A 19,002-nucleotide genomic window follows, 5' to 3' on the forward strand; every position below is an offset into this window, starting at 1 on the left:
CCATTATCACAAAGCTGCAGCTTTTTTCTTATGCTGAGAACTTTTGAGAGCTCTCTTAGCAGCTTTGAAGTATACACTACAGTGTTATTTGCCATAATCATTGTGCTGTACATAACTCACAGCCTCATGACTTACTTATTTTATAGTGGAAGTTTTAAACTTAAACACAACCATCATTTTTGTTGTCTATATAATAATATGTGTGTGTTTTTTTTTTTTTTGGTGCAGATTCTATGTATAAGTTAGATCAACTGTTGTTTGCTTTTCTCTGACTTGTTTCACTTAGGATAGGTGAGTAATACTCCGTTGTGTGTGGAATTTTCTTTATCCATTCATCCATGATGGACTCTTAGGTAGCGTCCATGTCTTGGCTATTGTAAGTAATGCTCCAGTGGACTTGGGGGTGCATGTGTCTTTTTGAGTTAGGTTTTGGGTTTTAGATAAATGTCCAAAAATGGAGTCATGTAATAGTTCCATTTTTAATTTTTTGAGAAACCTTCATACTGTTTTTCATAGTGGTTGCACCAATTTACTTTCCCACCACTAATGCACAAGGGTTCCCTTTCTCTACATCCTCACCAACACTTATTTCTTATCTTTTTGATAATAGCCATTCTGACAGGTATGAAGTGATATCTCACTGTGGTTTTGATTTGCATTTCCCTGGTATATAGTGATATTCAGCACCTTTTCAGGTTACTCTTGACCATCTGTTTGAAAAAAAAAATCTATTCATGTCCTTTGCCCATTTTTTAATCAGGTTTTTTTTTCGCTATTGAGTCTTATGTATTCTTTACATTGTAGATATTAATCCCTTATTACATATATGATGTGCAAATATTTTCTCTCATTTAGTACACTGCCTTTTCATTTTGTTGATAGTTTCTGTTACTGTGCAGAGGCTTTTTAGTTTGATGTAATCCCACTTGTTTATTTGTTGCTTTTGTTGCCTTTGCTTTTTGTGTCGTAGGCAAAAAATCATCACCAAGACTGATGTCAAGAAGCTTACTGCCTACGTATTCTCCTTGGAGTTATACGATTTCAGTCTTAGATGTTCAAATCTTTAATTCATTTTGAGTTAATTTTTGTGTATGGTGTAACATGGTGGCCCATTTTCATTGATTTGCATGTGGCTCTCTAGTTTTTCCAACACGATTTATTGAAAAGACTCTCCCTGGGCTCCTTTGTAATGTAGTTTGAAATCAGGATGGGTGATGTCTCCAGCTTTGTTGTTCTTTCTTTCTCTCCCCCCCCCCACCTCTTTTGGCCACATCCATGGCATAGGCCAGGGATCAAATCTGAGCCACAGTGCCAGGCTGGGGATCAAACCTGTGCCACCACAGAGACAAGGCCAAATCTTTAGCATGATGCACTGTAGCAGGGACTCCTTTTCTTCCTTCTTAAAGTTGCTTTGGTTACATGGGGTCTTTGTAGTTCCACACAAATTTTAGGATTATTTGTTTTATTTCTGTGAAAAATGGCATTGGAATTTTCATAGGGATTTTATTGAATCTGTAGATTGTTTTCATAGCATAGACATTTTCACGGTATTCTAGTCTATGAGTGTGCATGTTCTTTCCATTTAGTTGTGTTTTCTTCAGTTTCTTCAGTGTCTTAAAGTTTTCAGGTATGTAACTTTCACCTCCTTGGTTAAATTTACTCCAAGGTATTTTATTTTTATTGATGCAATTGTAAATGAAGTTGTTTTCTTAATTTCTCTGTCTTATAGTTTTTTATTAGTGCATAGAGATGCACCTGATTTTTTCTGTAATGATTTTATATCTGCAGCTTTACTGAATGGTAAATGAAGATGGCTTAATATCTGAAAGCCAATCTATGTTGTTCCCCACATTATGAGAATAAAGGAGAAAAGCCATCTCAGTTGATAATCTCAATGTAATCTATCTCAGTAGATAAAGAACAAGGATATGTTCCTTCAATAACAGTACCTTTGTTACACTTAAAAAATACGACATTAATATAAAACCGTAAGTGAATAAAGAGTGCATATTCAGATTTCTTTTGTTCCAGTAACATCCTAGATGTTTTTGTTTTGTTTTTTAATCTGAGTTCCGATTCAGGATCAAACATCAAATATATTTTATTTGCTGTATTAATTACAATCATTATATAACACACACATAAAAATATGTGTGGGCTTAGTTATTATAAAGTGAATACCCTTCTAATGGCCACGACTGAAGAAGGGTAGACTCTTACCACACCCTCCCAGAAGTTTTCTGCCTGCTCCTTCTCAAATTCAGTTCGCTCCCTCTCATCTAAGCATAGCCATTACCCTGATCATCACTTTCTTCCCTTTATAGTTTAGCTTTACATGTTTTTCAGTGTGGTTTTAATATTTTAGTCGTATAACTTTATTGATACCTAATTGTAGTAGTAATGATATTTTAATAGTAGTATTTTAACATGATAAGGTTTGATAATGTTTCCCCACCATCATTATTCTTTTTCCTTTTTCATTTGTGTCCTTTTTAGTGTATCACATGAGATGCGTGTAATGCCTGATTATTGATAATGTTAACTTTTGATCATTCAATTATGGTATTTGCTGGGTTCCTCTACTTTGTAAAGTTACCCCCTTTGTAATAGGTAGTTTTAGACTGTGTAAATATTTTGTTTTTTAATGAAAGCTTGATTCTAGTTTTAGGAATCATTGATGATTCTTGCCCCAAAGTATTTTTACTAGAATGTTAGCCAGATGCGGAATTCCATCTATAGTTAATAGTCGGAATTCTGCTAGGAGGAAGGCTTTCTGTTCTCCTTTATGTGTGTATTTATTTCATTCTTTCATGTATATTTTATGGAATATATATTCTGTTGTAATCATTTTGATTCATGAGTCATTTGTTTAGACCAGTGGTAGCCCCTTCAACCGATGCCTGTTCTTTTGACATGTTTCTGACATGTTTGAGCACTTTCCTACTTTCTGGCACAAGATGTTCTCACTTATCAGTATTTTCCTATCCTCAGATCTGGAATTGGGCATATTTCTAAGGAGAACTGGCCCTTTTAGTGGATAATGGTATTGAGAAGCAAAGATCTTGATGCTGAGGGTGTTTTTCTTTATATTTATCCTCTTTGGGGTTTGTAGGGCTTTTTGAATTTAGAGCTTGGTGTTTTCAGTAAGTTTGGGGCTGTTACCTCTTTAGACATTGCTTCTGCTCCATTCTTTCTTCTCTTCTGCTGGAACTCCAGTTACTCATGTTAGACCTTTTCTCTGTATCCCATATGTCTTTATAAACATTTCTGTGTTTTCCATCCCTTTTTCTTTCTGTACTTTAATTCCTTGGATCTATAATAATTTCATCTGTTTAACTTTTTATTAGGCCATCTGTGTTTTGTTTGTTTGTTTCTGCTTTTTGCTTTTTAGGGCATCTGAGGCATATGGAGGTTCCCAGGCTATTGGTTTAATCAGAGCCACAGCTGCTGGCCATAGCCACAGCCACAGCAACGCTGGATCTGAGCCGTGTCTGTGACCCACACCACAGCTTACATAACTCCAGGTCCTTAACCCACTGAGCAAGGCCTGGGATTGAACCCGCAACCTCATGGTTCCTACTCAAATTCGTTTCCACTGTGCCATGACAGAAACTCCTTATTAAAATTTTTAGCATCAATTTTTAGGCTTTTCAGTTCGGGGGTTTCCATTTGAGACTCTCTGTTTCTCTCTCTCTTTTTGTTAATAGGTTGTACTTGTCTAGTGAAATTATTGCTATCATCTGTGTTTCTGAATAATTAATAATGTTTATTTTAAAATTCATGCCTGGCAGTTCCAGTATCTGGGTCACCTGGGTGTCTGGTTCTGTAGTGTTTCTCTATCTCTTCCCTCTCCCTACCTTTTATGGCTATTTTTTCTGTAGGAAAGTACTTTCATTATCTGTTTATAAAGTTATAAAAATGTTAATATTCTTAGGTTCCTTGAAATACACTTACTCGATCTGTTTACATCAGATGACTTTTTACTAAATTTAGTTGTAATAAACAACCCCTGAATCTCAGTACATTATAACAACAGAGGCTTATTTCCTGCTCATTCTGGTTCCTGGGTACCTGCAGTTACATCCTATGGTTGTCATGTTCCACATGACTTTTTTTTTTTTCTGCTTTCGAGGGCCGCATTTGTGGCAAATGGAAGTTCCTAGGCTAGGGGTCTAATTGGAGCTACAGCTGCTGGCCTACGCCACAGCCACAGCAATGCCAGATCCGAGGTGTGTCCGCAGCCTACACTACAGCTCACAGCAACGCCAGATCCTTAACCCACTGAGCAAGGCCAGGGATCGAACCCACAACCTCATGGTTCCTAGTTGGATTCGTTTCCACCGTGCCACAGTGGGAACTCCCCACATGTCTTATTCATTCTGGGATCCAGGCTTGAGGGGATGCCTTGATCTCATGACTGAAGTCAATGGGAGGGATGGACTATATGATGGCTCTTAGAAGGCTTCTCAGCTGAGGTTCATGTCTATTCCAGTCACAGTTAGTTGGTAGAAGCAATTCATGTATATGCTCCTTCACATGGAGGCTTTATAAGTTACATAGAAGGGAGAAGTGAATGATTGGGAATAGTAATACAATTTACACTAAAGAAAAAAAAACTCTCATATTTGAAAAAAGGCTGTATATGCATGAAGATATTAATGCAGTTATTAATAATGATAAAAATTATGAGCATAGTAATAAGGAACTTTGGTATGTTTGGTGGTTATGCAGTTATTAAAATAATCACTGTTACATCTAGCAACATAGGAAAATGCATTTAGTACAGTGTTAAGTGAGAAAGTACAGAATATGCTCTGTTACTACAGCTGCGTACACACAATCATATATTTCTAAGAAAATTAAAGAGATATAAAAATGGTAACAATTATCTTAGGATGTTGGATTTGTGAGTGACTTTTCTTTCTTTTTTTTCTTTTTCTTTTCCAGGGCCCTACCTGCGGCATGTGGGAGTTCCCAGGCTAGGGGTCAGATCGGAGCTGCAGCTGCTGGCCTACGCTGCAGCTCATGGCAATGCCAGATCGTTAATCCACTGAGCGAGGCCAGGGATCGAACCCACATCCTCATGAATACTGGTCAGGTTCTTAACCCACTGAGTCACAACAGGAACTCCTAACTTTTCATTTTTAAACTTAGACTTTTTATGGTGCTATTATTTTATAATTAAAAATAATTTTGTTTTCCAAAAGGTTATTTTTCATTCTAAAAAGTCATATGCACTTATCAAAGAAATGTTGGAAAATAGTATTAAGAAAACAAATTATTGACCTATCTCCCTAAATCACCACAGTACTATTTTAGTATGTTTAAAAAATTAATATGTTAAAAATGTTTACCAGATTACCTTTGTATTGTGTTATCATGTTTCATTTCAGGGCCTGAAAATCCTTGGTTGGTCCAAGCTTATGTTTCATCAGCTAAACATCCTTTTGCTTCTGTGGTGGCTCAGGAGGTTTTCCAGAGTGGAATCATTCCTTCAGATACTGACTTCCGTATTTACAGAGATTTTGGGAACATTCCAGGTATTCTGTCAATTGATATGGGCTTTTGTGTGACAATGATTCATCAAAAACAAGTTTTACTTTTTGTAAGTTTGTAAATAGACAAGCATTTTCTGAGAGCATATTCTCTGTGTGTATATCGGATATCTTGACTCAGATAGTTTCCTTTTCTTTTAAACTCTGATGTAATTTAAATGCCTCCCTTTTCTAGAACATATCGTCTTGCCCTACAGTGTGACAGAAGAACAGGGGAGGGCTGTTTAGCCCTTCATTCCCCAAAGACTGTAATAGATCCTTCAGGGGTCTTTTTTATTGTTACCTTGCTGTACCAACTGCCCTGGGGACTTGGACAGCTTATTTGAAGGTAAAATTGGTTCTGGTCTTACAAGGATGTAGATGGCAAAGTCCTGATGACCCACATGCACAATATTCCGACCTTGCTGTGTGACTTGTAATGCCCCAGTCATTTTGGATTGAATTACATACTGTAGCTATAGGTTCTGTGTGAATTGGAACAGAATTTATATTGTTCATTCATGAATGTGAAACAGCAATCATGCCACTGCTTTGACATTTTATCTTTTAGGAATTTAATACATTAAACAAATGCAAAGTTGATCCTTAAAGCAAAATGACTTTTTTTTTTTTCCTTTCTGTCTTAGGAATAGACTTAGCTTTTATTGAGAATGGATACATTTATCATACCAAGTATGACACTGCAGACAGAATTCTAACAGATTCCATTCAGAGAGCAGGTTGGTATGCTAATTTAGACTTTATAGATTAAGGTGGAATGTTATGTATGACCTAGAAACCTATAAATAATCAGTGTCCTGTGCATTAGGGAAACAGTGTGTGGTGTGAATGAGCTGGGCCTTTGGAGTTAGAGAGATGAGGCTCTGAATTTTAGCCTTTAAGTCTAGTTCAGCAATTAAGAACATAAGACTATTCATTATGAGTAAGTTGAAAGGGAATTGACCCAGGGTTATGGTAGGATTGCTGAGTGATGAGCATCTAGATATAATGGAAGCTATACATTGGAGGTGTTATCAGCACGTGGTTGGGCAGCTTGCCGGGGTGTGGAAATGCTACATCAATCCAAAGGTTTGAGGGCAGGTGACTGGGTTATAGAACAGGTGTCAGGGCAAGAGGATTAAAGTATTTTCCAGAAAGATCTGTAGTAGTCAGGGAGGTGAATCTGATGTTGAGCCTTAGACAGAGTTGGTAGGATTTGGCCCGTGGAAAAGAGAGGATGTTCTAAGTTAGAGCGCAGCATGAGTAGGGTGTGTGGGGGGTGGGGGGCGCTGTTGGTGAGTAGACTCTCAGACTTCAGTGTGAATGGAGGTTGCATTTTCAGAAATAGAAGGGAACGAGGTCCAAGTATATGGGGTAGAGAAAATGGTATACGGGCTTTAAAAATCAGCAAGCAGGTGTTGTGTTGTTATTATAAGCATAGTAATAAGGAACTTTATGGTATATTTGGTGATTATGCAGTTATTAAAATAATCATTGTTACATCTAGCAACATAGGAAAATGCATTTAGTACAATGTTAAGTAAAAGAAATGTGCAGAATATATATACTCTATTACTACAGCTGTGTACACACAATCATACATTCACAAGAAAACTGAAGATGTATAAAGATGATAATGGTTATTTTAGGATGATGGACTTTTGAGTGACTTTTCTTTTCTTTTTTAGGGCCACAGCTGTAGCATATGGGAGTTCCCAGACCAGGGGTTCAGTTGGAGTTGTAGGTGCCAGCCTATACTGCAGCTCGTGGCAACGCCAGATCGTTAATCCACTGAGGGAGTGGATTAGGAATCATTAAAGGACTCATTAAAGGCCTGAGTGCATCAATGAATGATGGTTTAAAATGCTGCCAGTCTGGTAATTTAGAGTGCAGTGGATGGTGGAAAAAGGGTGAGAGCCAGGAGTCAGGGCTCTTCTGACAGTAACTTTAGTGTGGAGTAATGAAGATCTAGACTGCAGTGTTGACAAAAGACAGAAAAGCAAGGGGATGGTAAATGAGCATTTTGAATGTAAATTCAAGACTTGACGGGTTGGATAGAAGGGATGAATGAGATGGGTAGCAGCAAAGATGACTTGCAAAGTATAAAACCTGGCAGACTGGGAAAGTATGACATCATTGCCCATGATGGGGACTTGGAAAGGTGGCCCTCGTCCAGAGCAGCAGTGAAGTGGGGAAGGAGGCCATGAACTCTGTCAGCCATATGAGGTGGAGAGTATCTATGAACCAACCTTATGAAAACATAGATACAGTGTCAGAGCTCGTGGCAGAACTGCATATCTGGGTTTGAAAATTGAAGGCAGAGAGAAAACCACTGAAGTATGGCTAATGGAAATGTTTTTTGAAAGAGTGAAACAAAGGTAGAGGACTAAACCTGAGCTTTGGGGAAGACATATTTTAAGGCCAACAGAGAAGCCAGTAAAAGAAACCCCATAGTAAGACAGTGTACTGTCTTTAGTGAAAAGAGGAGAAAGTCAAGGGGGATGATCAGCAGGAAGAAATATCATTCAAGGCTTCTTACTGCTCCTGTGTTAGAGTTCAGACTCATTCAGTTGTTGATTGACATAACACATATTCATGACAGCCCTGGATGTACCAGGTTCTGCGTGATAAAGTCTCTCCCAGCTCTCCAGCTTCTTGCTGAATACTCTCATTGTCTTTCATTGTCTCCTCATTCTCTTCTTCTTTTTTTTTTTTTTCCTATATTTGGAACTTTCCTCCCTCAGGGCCTTCATTTACACAGTTCTCTTAATCTGGACAATCTTGCCCCCATTGTAGCTCCTGTCCATTCTTTAGCTGTAAATTCCACTTCCTGGGATGCTTTTCTGACTTCTCAAATTCCATTAGTCTTCCATGATGTGTTTCTAGGAGACTCTCTCCTTACTATTTCTTTTTTAAATTGAGATGTCATGGACATTCCTTATTTTATTTTATTATTTTATTTTTTTTGCCCACACCTCTGGCATGTGGAAGTTCCTGGGCCAGGTATCAAACCCATGCAACAGCAGTGATAATACCAGACCCTTATTTGGCAGAACCATCAGGGAACTCCTCCATATTATTTAAACAAATTTTTTTCCCATTATAGTTCATTTACAATGTTCTGTCAATTTCTACTGTACAACAAAGTGACCCTGTCATACATATATGTATATGTATTCTCTTTTCCACATTATTCTCCATCATGTTCTATCAAAAGTGACTAGATATAGTTCCCTGTGCTATACAACAGGATCTCGTTGCTTATCTATTTCAAAGGCAATAGTTTGCATGTAATAACCCCAAACTCCTAGTACATCTCCCTCCCTCCAGATTGGCAACCACAAGACTGTCCTCCAAGTCCATGAGTTTCTTTTCTGTGGAAAGGTTCATTTGTGCCATATGTTAGATTCCACATCTAAGTGATAATGCATGGTATTTGTCTTTTTCTTTCTGACTAACTGCACTTAGTATGAGAGTCTCTAGTTCCATCCATGTTGCTGCAAATGGCATTATTTTGTTCTTTTTTGTGGCTGAGTAGTATTCCATTGTGAATATATACCACATCTTCTTAATCCAGTCATCTGTCAGTGGACATTTAGTTTGTTTCCATGTCTTTACTATTGTGAATAGGGCTGCAATGAACATATGGGTGCATGTGTCTTTTTCAAGGAAAGTTTTGTCTGGATATATGTCCAAGAGTGGAATTGCTGGGTCATATGGTAGTTCTATATTTAGTTTTCTGAGGTACCTCCATACTGTTTTCCATAGTTGTTGTATCAATTTGCATTCCCACCAACAGTATAGGAGGGTCCCCTTTTCTCTACACCCTCTCCAGCATTTGTTATTTGTGGACTTATTAATGATGGCTATTCTGACTGGTGTGAGGTGGTACCTCATAGTAGTTTTGATTTGCATGTCTCTAATAATCAGTGATGTGGAGCATTTTTTTATGTGCTGGTTGGCTATCTGTATATTTTCTTTGGAGAAATGTCTATTCAGGTCTTTTGCTCATTTTTCAATTGGGTTGTTGGCTTTTTTGCTGTTGAGTTGTATAAGTTGTTGGTATATTTTAGAGATGAAGCCCTTGTCAGCTGCATCATTTGAAACTTATTTTCTCCCATTCTGTAAGCTGTCTTTTTTTTAATGGTTTCCTTTGCTATGCGAATGCTTGTTAGTTTGATTAGGTCCCATTGATTTATTTGCTTTTTTTTATGTTGTCTTGGGAGACAGACTTAAGAAGACATTTGTAGGAGTTCCTGTAGTGGTGCAGTGGTTAACAAATCCTACTAGGAACCATAAGGTTGCGGGTTCAATCCCTGGCCTTGCTCAGTGGGTTAAGAGTGGGTTAAGGATCCGGCGTCATGAGCTGTGGTGTAGGTTTCAGATGTGGCTCGGATCCCCCATTGCTGTGGCTGTGGCGTAGGCCGACAGCTACCTGACGGCTGCGGCTCTGATTAGACCCCTAGCCTGGAAACCTCCATATGTCGTGGGAGGTGGCCCTAGAAAAGCCAAAAAAAAAAAAAAAAAAGAAGAAGAAGAAGACATTTGTAAGGTTGATGTCAGAGAATGTTTTGCCTATGTTCTCTTCCAGGAGTTTGATGGTGTCTTGTCTTACATTTAAGTCTTTAAGCCATTTTGAGTTTATTTTTGTGCATGGTGTGAGGGTGTGTTCTAGTTTCATTGATTTACGTGCGGCTTTCCAGTTTTCCAAGCACAATTTACTGAAAAGACTGTCTTTTTCCCATTTTATATTCTTACCTCCTTTGTCAAAGTTTAATTGACCATAGGTATCTGGGTTCCATTGGACTGTACATATCTTTTGGTCCCAGTACCACACTGTCTTGATGACTGTGGCTTTGTAATATTGCCTCAAGTCTGGGAGAGTTATGCCTCCTGCTTGGTTTGTGTTCCTCAGGATTGCTTTGGCAATTCTGGGTCTTTTGTGGTTCCATATAAATTTTTGGATTGTTTGTTCTAGTTCTGTGAAAAATGTCGTGGGTAATTTGATAGGAATTGCATTGACTCTGTAGACTGCTTTGGGTAGTATGGGCATTTTTACAGTATTAATTTTTCCACCCCAGGAGCATGGACTACCTTTCCATTTCTTTGCATCCTCTTTAATTTCCTTGATTAATGTTTTATAGTTCTCAGCATATATGTCTTTCACCTCTTTGGTCAGGTGTATTCCCAGGTATTTGATTTTTTGGGGGTGTGATTTTAAAAGGTATTGTATTTCTGTCTTCCTTTTCTAATATTTCATTGCTAGTATACAGAAATGTGACTGATTTCTGAATGTTAATCTTATATCCTGCTATGTTGCTGAGTTTGTTGATCAGCTCGAGTAGTTTTTGGGTTGAGTCCTTAAGGTTTTCTATATATAGTATCATGTCATCTGCACACAGTGACAGTTTTAGCTCTTCTCTTCCAGTTTGGCTACCTTTTATTTTGTTTGTCTGATTGCTGTTGCTAGGACTTCCAATGCTATGTTGAATAAAAGTAGTGAGAGTGGGCATCCTTGTTTTGTTCCAGATTTTAGCAGGAAGGCTTTCACCTTTTTTCCATTGAGTATTATATTTGCTCTGTATTTGTTCTGGGTTTGTCATAAATGGCTTTTATTATGTCAAGTTATGTTTCCTGTTTATTGCCATTTTTTGTTTGTTTGTTTTTTGTCTTTCTGCCTTTTCTAGGGCCTCTCTCGTGGCATATGGAGTTCCCAGGCTAGGGGTCTAATTGCTGTTGTTGCTGCTGGCCTACGCCAGAGCCACAGCAATGTGGGATCCAAGCCGTGTTTGCCACCTACACCACAGCTGCTGGCAATGCCAGATCCTTAACCTGTTGAGCAAGGCCAGGGATTGAACCCGCAACCTTGTGGTTCCTAGTCGGATTCGTTCACCACTGCGCCACAATGGGAACTCCTGTTTATTGCCATTTTAAACCTTGTTTTCAATTTGATTTTATGTTTCTCCTTTGTTCCTTTCTTTTTTTGGTTGGATGATTTCCTTTTATTTTATACTTGTGTCCTTTTCTTTTTAATTTTTGTGAATGTAATGTTTGGTTTTGATTTGCGGTTGCCCTGTTTTTCAAGTATGTTAATCCTTCCACTGTCTGCATGTTTTAGCCTGATAATCATATTAGTCTCAAACACATTTTAAATAAAAGAACCTAGATTTTCTTACTTTCCTTCCCCACATTTTATTATTTTGAAGTCCTTTTCTAACATCTTCTTGTTTGTCCTTTTGGTGTTCCTTGTGTTTATTGGCACTTTTACAATAGGTTTTTTTTTCCCCCTTTTAGATCTGTATACTGGCTTATTTAAGTGATTACTTTCTAATTGTGATTCCTTCCATCCTATTTCTTCTTTTTTTTTTAAAATTTTTTTATTTAGAGAACCCCTTTCAATGTTTTTTTTTAGAATGGGTTTAGTACTGCTGTACTTGTTTAGTTTTTGTTTGTTGGAGAAATTCTTTGTTTCTCCTTCTATTTTAAATGATATTATTGCTGGGTAGAGTATTCTAGGCTGCAAAATTTTCCCTTTTACAACTTTGACTATATCTTAGCACTCTTTTCTGGCCTGTAGTGTTTCTGTAGAGAAATCACCTGGTAGCCTTATGGGGGTTCTGTTATAATTAACACTTTGTTTTTTTCTTGCTGCCTTTAGAATCCTCTCTGTATCTTTCACTTTTGCCATTTTTATTATAATACATCTTGGTGTGGGCCTGTTTGGGTTCACCTTTTCTGGGGCCCTCTGTGCTTCCTGTATCTTGATATCTGTTTCCTTTAGATTTGGGGAGTTTTAAGACATAATTTCTTTTTCTTTTTTTGTCTTTTTAGGGCTGCGCCTGTGGCATAGGAGGTTCCCAGGCTAGGGGTTGAATTGGAGTTGCAGCTGCAGGACTATGCCACAGCCACAGCAATGTGGCATCCGAGCTGCATATGTGACCTGCACCACAGCTCATGGCAATGCTGGATCCTTAACCCATTGAGCAAGGCCAGGGATCAAACCTATGTCCTCATGGATACTTGTCAAGTTTGTTAATTGCTGATCCACGATGGGAACTCCTCAGACATAATTCCTTCAAATGTATTTTCAGTCCCCTTTTCTTTTTCCTCTCTTTCTGGAATCCCTATTATGCATAGATCGGCCCGCTTTATATTATCCCATAGATCTCTTATATTGCTTTCATGTTTTTTCATTTGGTTTTCTGTCTACTGTCCTGATTGGGTGATTTCCATTATTCTATCTTCCAAGTCACTGATTTGTTCCTCTGCATTATTCATTCTGCTCTTCAGTGCCTATAACTCAGGTTGTATTTCCACAAATGAATTTTCTAATTTTTTCTTGGCTCCTCACATTTTCTAGTTCCTTTCTAAAGTAATCTGCATTACTGTTTAATTCTGCTCTTAATTCCTTCATATTCACCCTTAATTCCTTCAGTATTTTCACTCTCTTCTTTTTGAACTCAGTGTCTATTAGACTACAGAGATCTCTTTCATTGTTTGCTGCCTCAGGTTAATTCTCTTGTTCTTTTAACTGGCAGTTGTTTCTGAGCGTCTTCATCTTGCTTATATTTTTCTTTTTCTGTGAGTTTAGAGAAACCAACTACTGTAATCTTGGAGGGCTATTTCTATGCAAGAGTGCCTCTTTGTAATTTGTGGGGGATACTATTTCCTTGTTATTAATTCTTAACACACATGTAGGAACTTGCTTGGTGGCTGTGAGCTTCATGCGAGAACTTTATTTCTTGTTTCCCCACTGTATTTCTGGTATTCAGAGTGGTGTCTGCTACATTAAGTATAGGTTGAATAAATAGGGACTAAGAAACACTCATTGGTTTTGACAACAGTGAGGGTACAGTTGATCAGAGGAGAGCTCTAATAGAAGGGAAAGGATGAAGACTGGGTGACTGTGCTTCGAAGTGGAGAGGAAACAGAGTAGGGGCATGAACCTTATCTGAGAAATATAGTGAGTAAAGTGGAGAAGAGCAGTAGGGTGGTAGAAAGCTATTGCTGTTCACAGTCTTTTGTAGGTATTTCTTCATTCACACAGTAGATGATTTATTCAACTTTATCTTTTTTTTTTTTTTAACTAATAGGTGACAACATTTTAGCAGTTCTTAAATATCTAGCTACGTCTGATATGTTGGCCTCTTCTTCTGAGTATCAGCATGGAAACATGGTCTTCTTTGATGTGCTTGGCCTGTTTGTCATTGCTTACCCCTCTCGGGTTGGTTCAATAATTAACTACATGGTGGTAATGGCTGTTGTTTTATACCTGGGAAGGAAATTGTTGCATCCCAAACATAAAAGTAAGTATTTTCCTTTAAAACTACAATACCGGAGTTCCTGTCATGGCTCAGTGGTTAACGAATCTGACTAGGAACCACGAGGTTGCGAGTTTGATCCCTGGCCTTGCTTAATGGGGTAAGGATCCGGCATTGCCGTGAGCTGTGGTGGAGGTCGAAGACGTGGCTTGGATCCCGTGTGGCTGTGGCTGTGGCTGTGGCGTAGGTCAGCGGCTACAGCTCCTATTAGACCCCTCGCCTGGGAACCTCCATATACTGCAGAAGCGGCCCAAGAAATGGCAAAAAGACAAAAACAAAAACAAAAACAAAACAACAAAAAAACCCCTACAATACTAGAACAGGTGTGGGTTTGCTTATGTCTTTCCAAGAATTTAAAAATCTTAAAAAAAATAGCATTTGATAATACTATTTTAAGAAATTTCTAAATGAATATCAGGTTGATACGCTCGTCATACTTTTAGTCTTGGTGAAGCAGGTGACTTTTATGTACGTAGGCACTTCATAGAAATATTGCAAAAGCTTTGGAAAATGGTTTATAAAGATTGACTTTTAATGAGAAGTCCCATTAAAAGGTCTTGTCCAGGAGTTCCTGTCATGGCGCAGTGGTTAGTGAATCTGACTAGGAACCATGAGGTTGCGGGTTCAATCCCTGCCCTTGCTCAGTGGGTTAACGATCTGGCGTTGCTGTGAGCTGTGGTGTAGGTTGCAGACGCGGCTCGGATCCTGCGTTGCTGTGGCTCTGGCGTAGACCAGTGGCTACAGCTCCGATTGAACCCCTAGCCTGGGAACCTCCATATGCCGCGGGAGCGGCCCAAAGAAATAGCAAAAAGACAAAAAAAAAAAAAAAAAGTCTCGTCCACACTGTAGATAATAACACACCATTCTGGAGTATGAATGAACTGTTAATGATTAAATTGGTCTCCTTCTACTTGAAATGTTTGTAATCTAAGTTGGTGTGTGCTGTTAACAGGTAAAATATTTAGCAGCAATTTAAAATGTCCTTTTTCACTGGTGATTTTCTCTTGCTGCTTCTCTTCCTGTGTTAGCTTCTTTTAGGAAGATTTTATATGTAAATTTGCCTTCCATTTTTGCTTTTATTTCAATTCATAAACCGTCCTAAAGATGCTGAAAATTAAGACTGCAGGAATCTATCTGAACTATTCCTGAAGACTTATTTCTCTGTCTTTTGTACCCATAGACTCTCAGTAGATGTTAATATTTGAATATTATTTGCTAATACCATCGCTGATACCAGGAAATTTTTTTTTTTTTTTTTTTTTGGTAAGCAAGCAAAGTCTTTATTACAGGAAAGCAAACAGCTCCCATGACAGCTGGGAGGGGGAAGAAGAGTCCCCCCGCTCTATTGTCCTGTAGAGGTGTTTATCCCTTAAAGATGGGTCCAGAAAGAAGTGGTTTTGTCCCATTGGTTTTGCCCAGCTACCTGTATCAGTTCTTGTTCCATAGAGGTCTTAGGGGTGGAAATGTCCCGTAAGTCTTATGGTTTCTTTGTCCTTCTCTTCCTGTAGACTGAGTCACCATTCCTCTCATTCCTTTTCCATCAGTTGAGGAGCAGGTTAGAGATTAATGTCCATCTGGATGTAGGTGCACTCCCTACAGTAAACAAGGCCTGTGGGGATGTTACTCCCTGGAGCCCTTAAGCCACAAATGTTAATCAATAGCCTTATCAAAGAATGCATCGAAGCCCATGCTCCTGCACTGACTACCTGAGTTATTATTCTGTCTGAATCCCCGGTCTAGAGTTGGAGATTCTAACTGCAGGGGGAAAAGTGGCAACGACCACTCAGACTGCTTCCTGCTGAAAAGGGGCATCCTTAGGGGAAAGCAGTTAGGTCTCCACTTATGGGATGGTCGAGTGGGCTTCAGCACATTACATTGGGTACCCCTTCTATCAACAGTGATGAATTTTTTGTTTTAAGGTTCACTCCTTAAATTCTACTGACTGGTTTTGAAATTGATTTCGTCATAAAGATGGTAATCTCCACTTCGTGTTTTCTCTCTATTAGCTGCTACCTACACAAAGGACTTCTTCTGTGGCCTTGGCATCACTTTGATAAGCTGGTTCACTAGTTTGGTTACTGTTCTGATTATAGCAGTCTTCATCTCTCTTATTGGACAGTCTCTCTCATGGTATAATCACTTCTATGTCTCCGTTTGTCTGTATGGAACTGCAGCTGTAGCCAAAATAATATTCATCCACAGCCTCGCAAAAAAATTTTATTTTGTGGTAAGTGTTTCGTGTTTTTATTGATTTCTTTTTGCTGCCTTCAAAGATTGAAGACAAACTCGGGTGGGGTTCCTTGTATTTGGCCTTTGGAGCTATCAGAAATTTTTGACATGGTTATAGGAAGTTGGCTCTCAGAACTGTGTTGACTTTCTGGAAGGCTTCTCATTCTGAGGGTTTTGTTCCTGATTTCAAATGAAGTTAGAAGGCTGCTAATTTTGGGGTGTTGGTGACAGCAGCGTGTGTTGGTACAGCCTTCTGCCTCTGTTGAATCTGTTTTAGTTTTTTTTTTTTAAATGATTTTTATTTTTTTCCATTATAGCTGGTTTACAGTGTTCTGTTAATTTTCTACCGTACAGCAAGGTGACCCAGTCGCACATACATATATACATTCTTTTTTCTCACATTATCATGCTCCGTCATAAGTGACTAGATTGCTGTAGTTTTTGTAAGCAAGATTTTATATCTACCAGCCCTCTCTGGGTTCGGTCAGTTATTTGTATTTCAGCAGCTCTGTTCTCCACTGGACTGTAAACGCCATAGGGGCATGGGTTGTTTTGTGCATTTATCCCCTGTGCTTAGGCAGTGCACACAGAGCCCTAAGACACAGTATTTGCTGCCTGAATGTTGCACTTAAAATTTTCTCTTCAGTTTCTTTCACTTTTTTTTAACCTATATGTTAATGCAGATTCTGACAGCTTGCATATGTGGTATGGGTATTGATGACACATTGCTAAGGAAAAAAAAGGGAGATGAGTTTCCAAAATGATTTATGTTGACTTATAGTCATGTTGTTATGGTTTCAACTGTATACATTTGTTTGGTAAAAATAAAATTAGGAATTAGAGTTGTGAGATAATAGAACTAAAAATAAATTACTATGAGAGAGCAAGCCATGCTTTCTGATTTTCTAAATGCATTAGAGGGAAAATCTTTCTTAGTTCCATCATTTTCAACAGCCAGTGTACACCTGGTTTTTTGGTTTTTGTTTTTCTGTTTTCTCCAGCTGGGGGTTAGAAGACTGTAATTGTCTTCTACAGGTATGCCTTTGGTGTCTGAACCTTGGTTTAGTTCATGTTGGGATTTGGTCTGAGGAGCCCTGCTATGGTAGCAGGCCCTGCTGAAGAAAGGTTCTTTGAGGTTAACCATCTGTTTGTGGCTGAACTAATACTGTGTCTTAATGTCTTCAATTTCCAAAAGAATTAACCACAGGGCTCAATTTGGCCTGCTTCTCTATAGTGCAGTGACCAGAGTGTGGCTTAACTGTTGTTGATGTGGCATTGGTGAGGGTAGGGGATGAGACAGAAATGCTTGGTAAAGTTGTTTTTACTTTAACTAATTTCACTTGTCCAATTATAAAACTTTGGGCCGAAGACACAATGGAAAGAGTAATGTGTTTCATTTTCATTTCACTTGTAGTCCTTAAGTACCCAGTGATTTTCCATGCTAAGGCTTGATACAGGGATTCAGGATGTGGTCTTTTTCTTTGAGGAGCTCATAGTCTGATTTGGGAAGATGAGGAAATCACAGTGACTTCAGTGCAGTAGGATAAGGTGAAATAGACATATTCACAGTGCTGTAGGAATACAGGGCCAGGAGAGGTGAATTTTGTTTGTGAGTCAGGCTTCATAAAGGAGGTGGTGACATTTGAACTGGGTTTTTGAAGCCTGAGAAGAAGTGTGCCAGATAGAGAACAGGCTGATGAGCAAAGGTAGGAATGTATGAGATGCATTTGGGTCACAGTCAGTAAAGAGTTCAGTGTGGTGAAGATAAGGTTGATAGCATAAGAATTGGGAAAGTAGGCCATGATGAAGTTGGAACATGACTGTAAAAATCACTGGGGCCACAGATAAAAATTTCTAAGCAGGATATTGAGGGATAGAATTTGTGATTTAGTATGAAGACTCTGGTAATAGTATATAGAATGGATTGGAAAGGGTAGAGGGGTTAATGGAGATGGGGAGGGAGTTCTTTTGTGGTACAGCGGGTTAAGGATCCATTGTTGTCACTGCAGCAGCTTGGGTTGCTGCTGTGATGTGGGTTCAGTCCCTGGCCTGGGAACTCCCACATGCTGTGGGTATGGCAAAAAAAATTATAAATAAATATAAAAAATAGAGATGGGGAGAAGGAAACTGGATTTGAGGAATGTTTGGACTTGGGTACAATTTGGGAACAATGTAAAACATTTTCAGTTATTAAAGTTTTCAGTTTTGTTTTTAAATATCTGAGTGAAGGAATTCTGTGGTGGCATAGCAGGTTAAGGATCTGGCATTGTCACTGCTGTGGCTCAGATTGCTGCTGCAGCATGGGTTCACACCCTGGCCCAGGAAATTCCACATGCTGCAGGTGTGGCCAAAAAAAAAAAAGGGTAAATAAACAAATAACTGTCTGAATGGAATTTGGCTTAAACTTGAATCCTAAGAAGAATTATCATCATCGTCATCATCATCATCATCATATAAGAATCAAGGCAGCGACTCTTGATTAGCAGTGTTAAACATCTAATTATTTAATGACAATACCTGTCTTTCATTGTTCAAAGGAGATTTGTCAGGTGAACTTTAACTTGTTTTGAAAATGTGACTGAAATTCTTGAGCTCCTGAAGTAGAGGCCCTTATAACAAGCATGCCCTGGACTATATAGAAATGAGAAGGCAGGAGTTCCCGTTGTGGCGCAGTGGTTAACGAATCCGACTAGGAACCATGAGGTTGTGGGTTCGGTCCCTGCCCTTGCTCAGTGGGTTAATGGTCCGGCGTTGCCGTGAGCTGTGGTGTAGGTTGTAGACGCGGCTCGGATCCCGAGTTGCTGTGGCTCTGGCGTAGGCCGGTGGCTACAGCTCCGATTCAACCCCTAGCCTGGGAACCTCCATATGCCGCGGGAGCGGCCCAAGAAATAGCAACAACAACAACAAGACAAAAGACA

The 19,002-nt window shown here is 38.9% G+C and overlaps 1 protein-coding gene across 2 annotated transcripts in view; it reads left to right on the forward strand.

The window, feature by feature from the left end:
• ERMP1 (endoplasmic reticulum metallopeptidase 1) overlaps positions 1–19,002 on the forward strand; it is a 66,512-nt gene that overhangs the window by 14,528 nt on the left and 32,982 nt on the right. The window contains exons 5-8 of one of the 2 annotated variants that reach the window (XM_001924217.6): positions 5,394–5,540; positions 6,182–6,274; positions 13,628–13,840; positions 15,862–16,082. In XM_001924217.6, coding sequence (XP_001924252.1) covers positions 5,394–5,540; positions 6,182–6,274; positions 13,628–13,840; positions 15,862–16,082 — 674 coding nt within the window. The remainder of the gene's footprint in view (positions 1–5,393; positions 5,541–6,181; positions 6,275–13,627; positions 13,841–15,861; positions 16,083–19,002) is intronic. The other variant, XM_013993586.3, reaches the window with a different exon arrangement.

This window comes from Sus scrofa, chromosome 1 (assembly GCF_054392235.1).
Source record: "Sus scrofa isolate SSC_HxYL_T2T_F1_AM1 chromosome 1, Sscrofa_HxYL_maternal_Yorkshire_Landrace_v2.0, whole genome shotgun sequence".
Lineage (NCBI taxonomy): Eukaryota > Metazoa > Chordata > Mammalia > Artiodactyla > Suidae > Sus > Sus scrofa.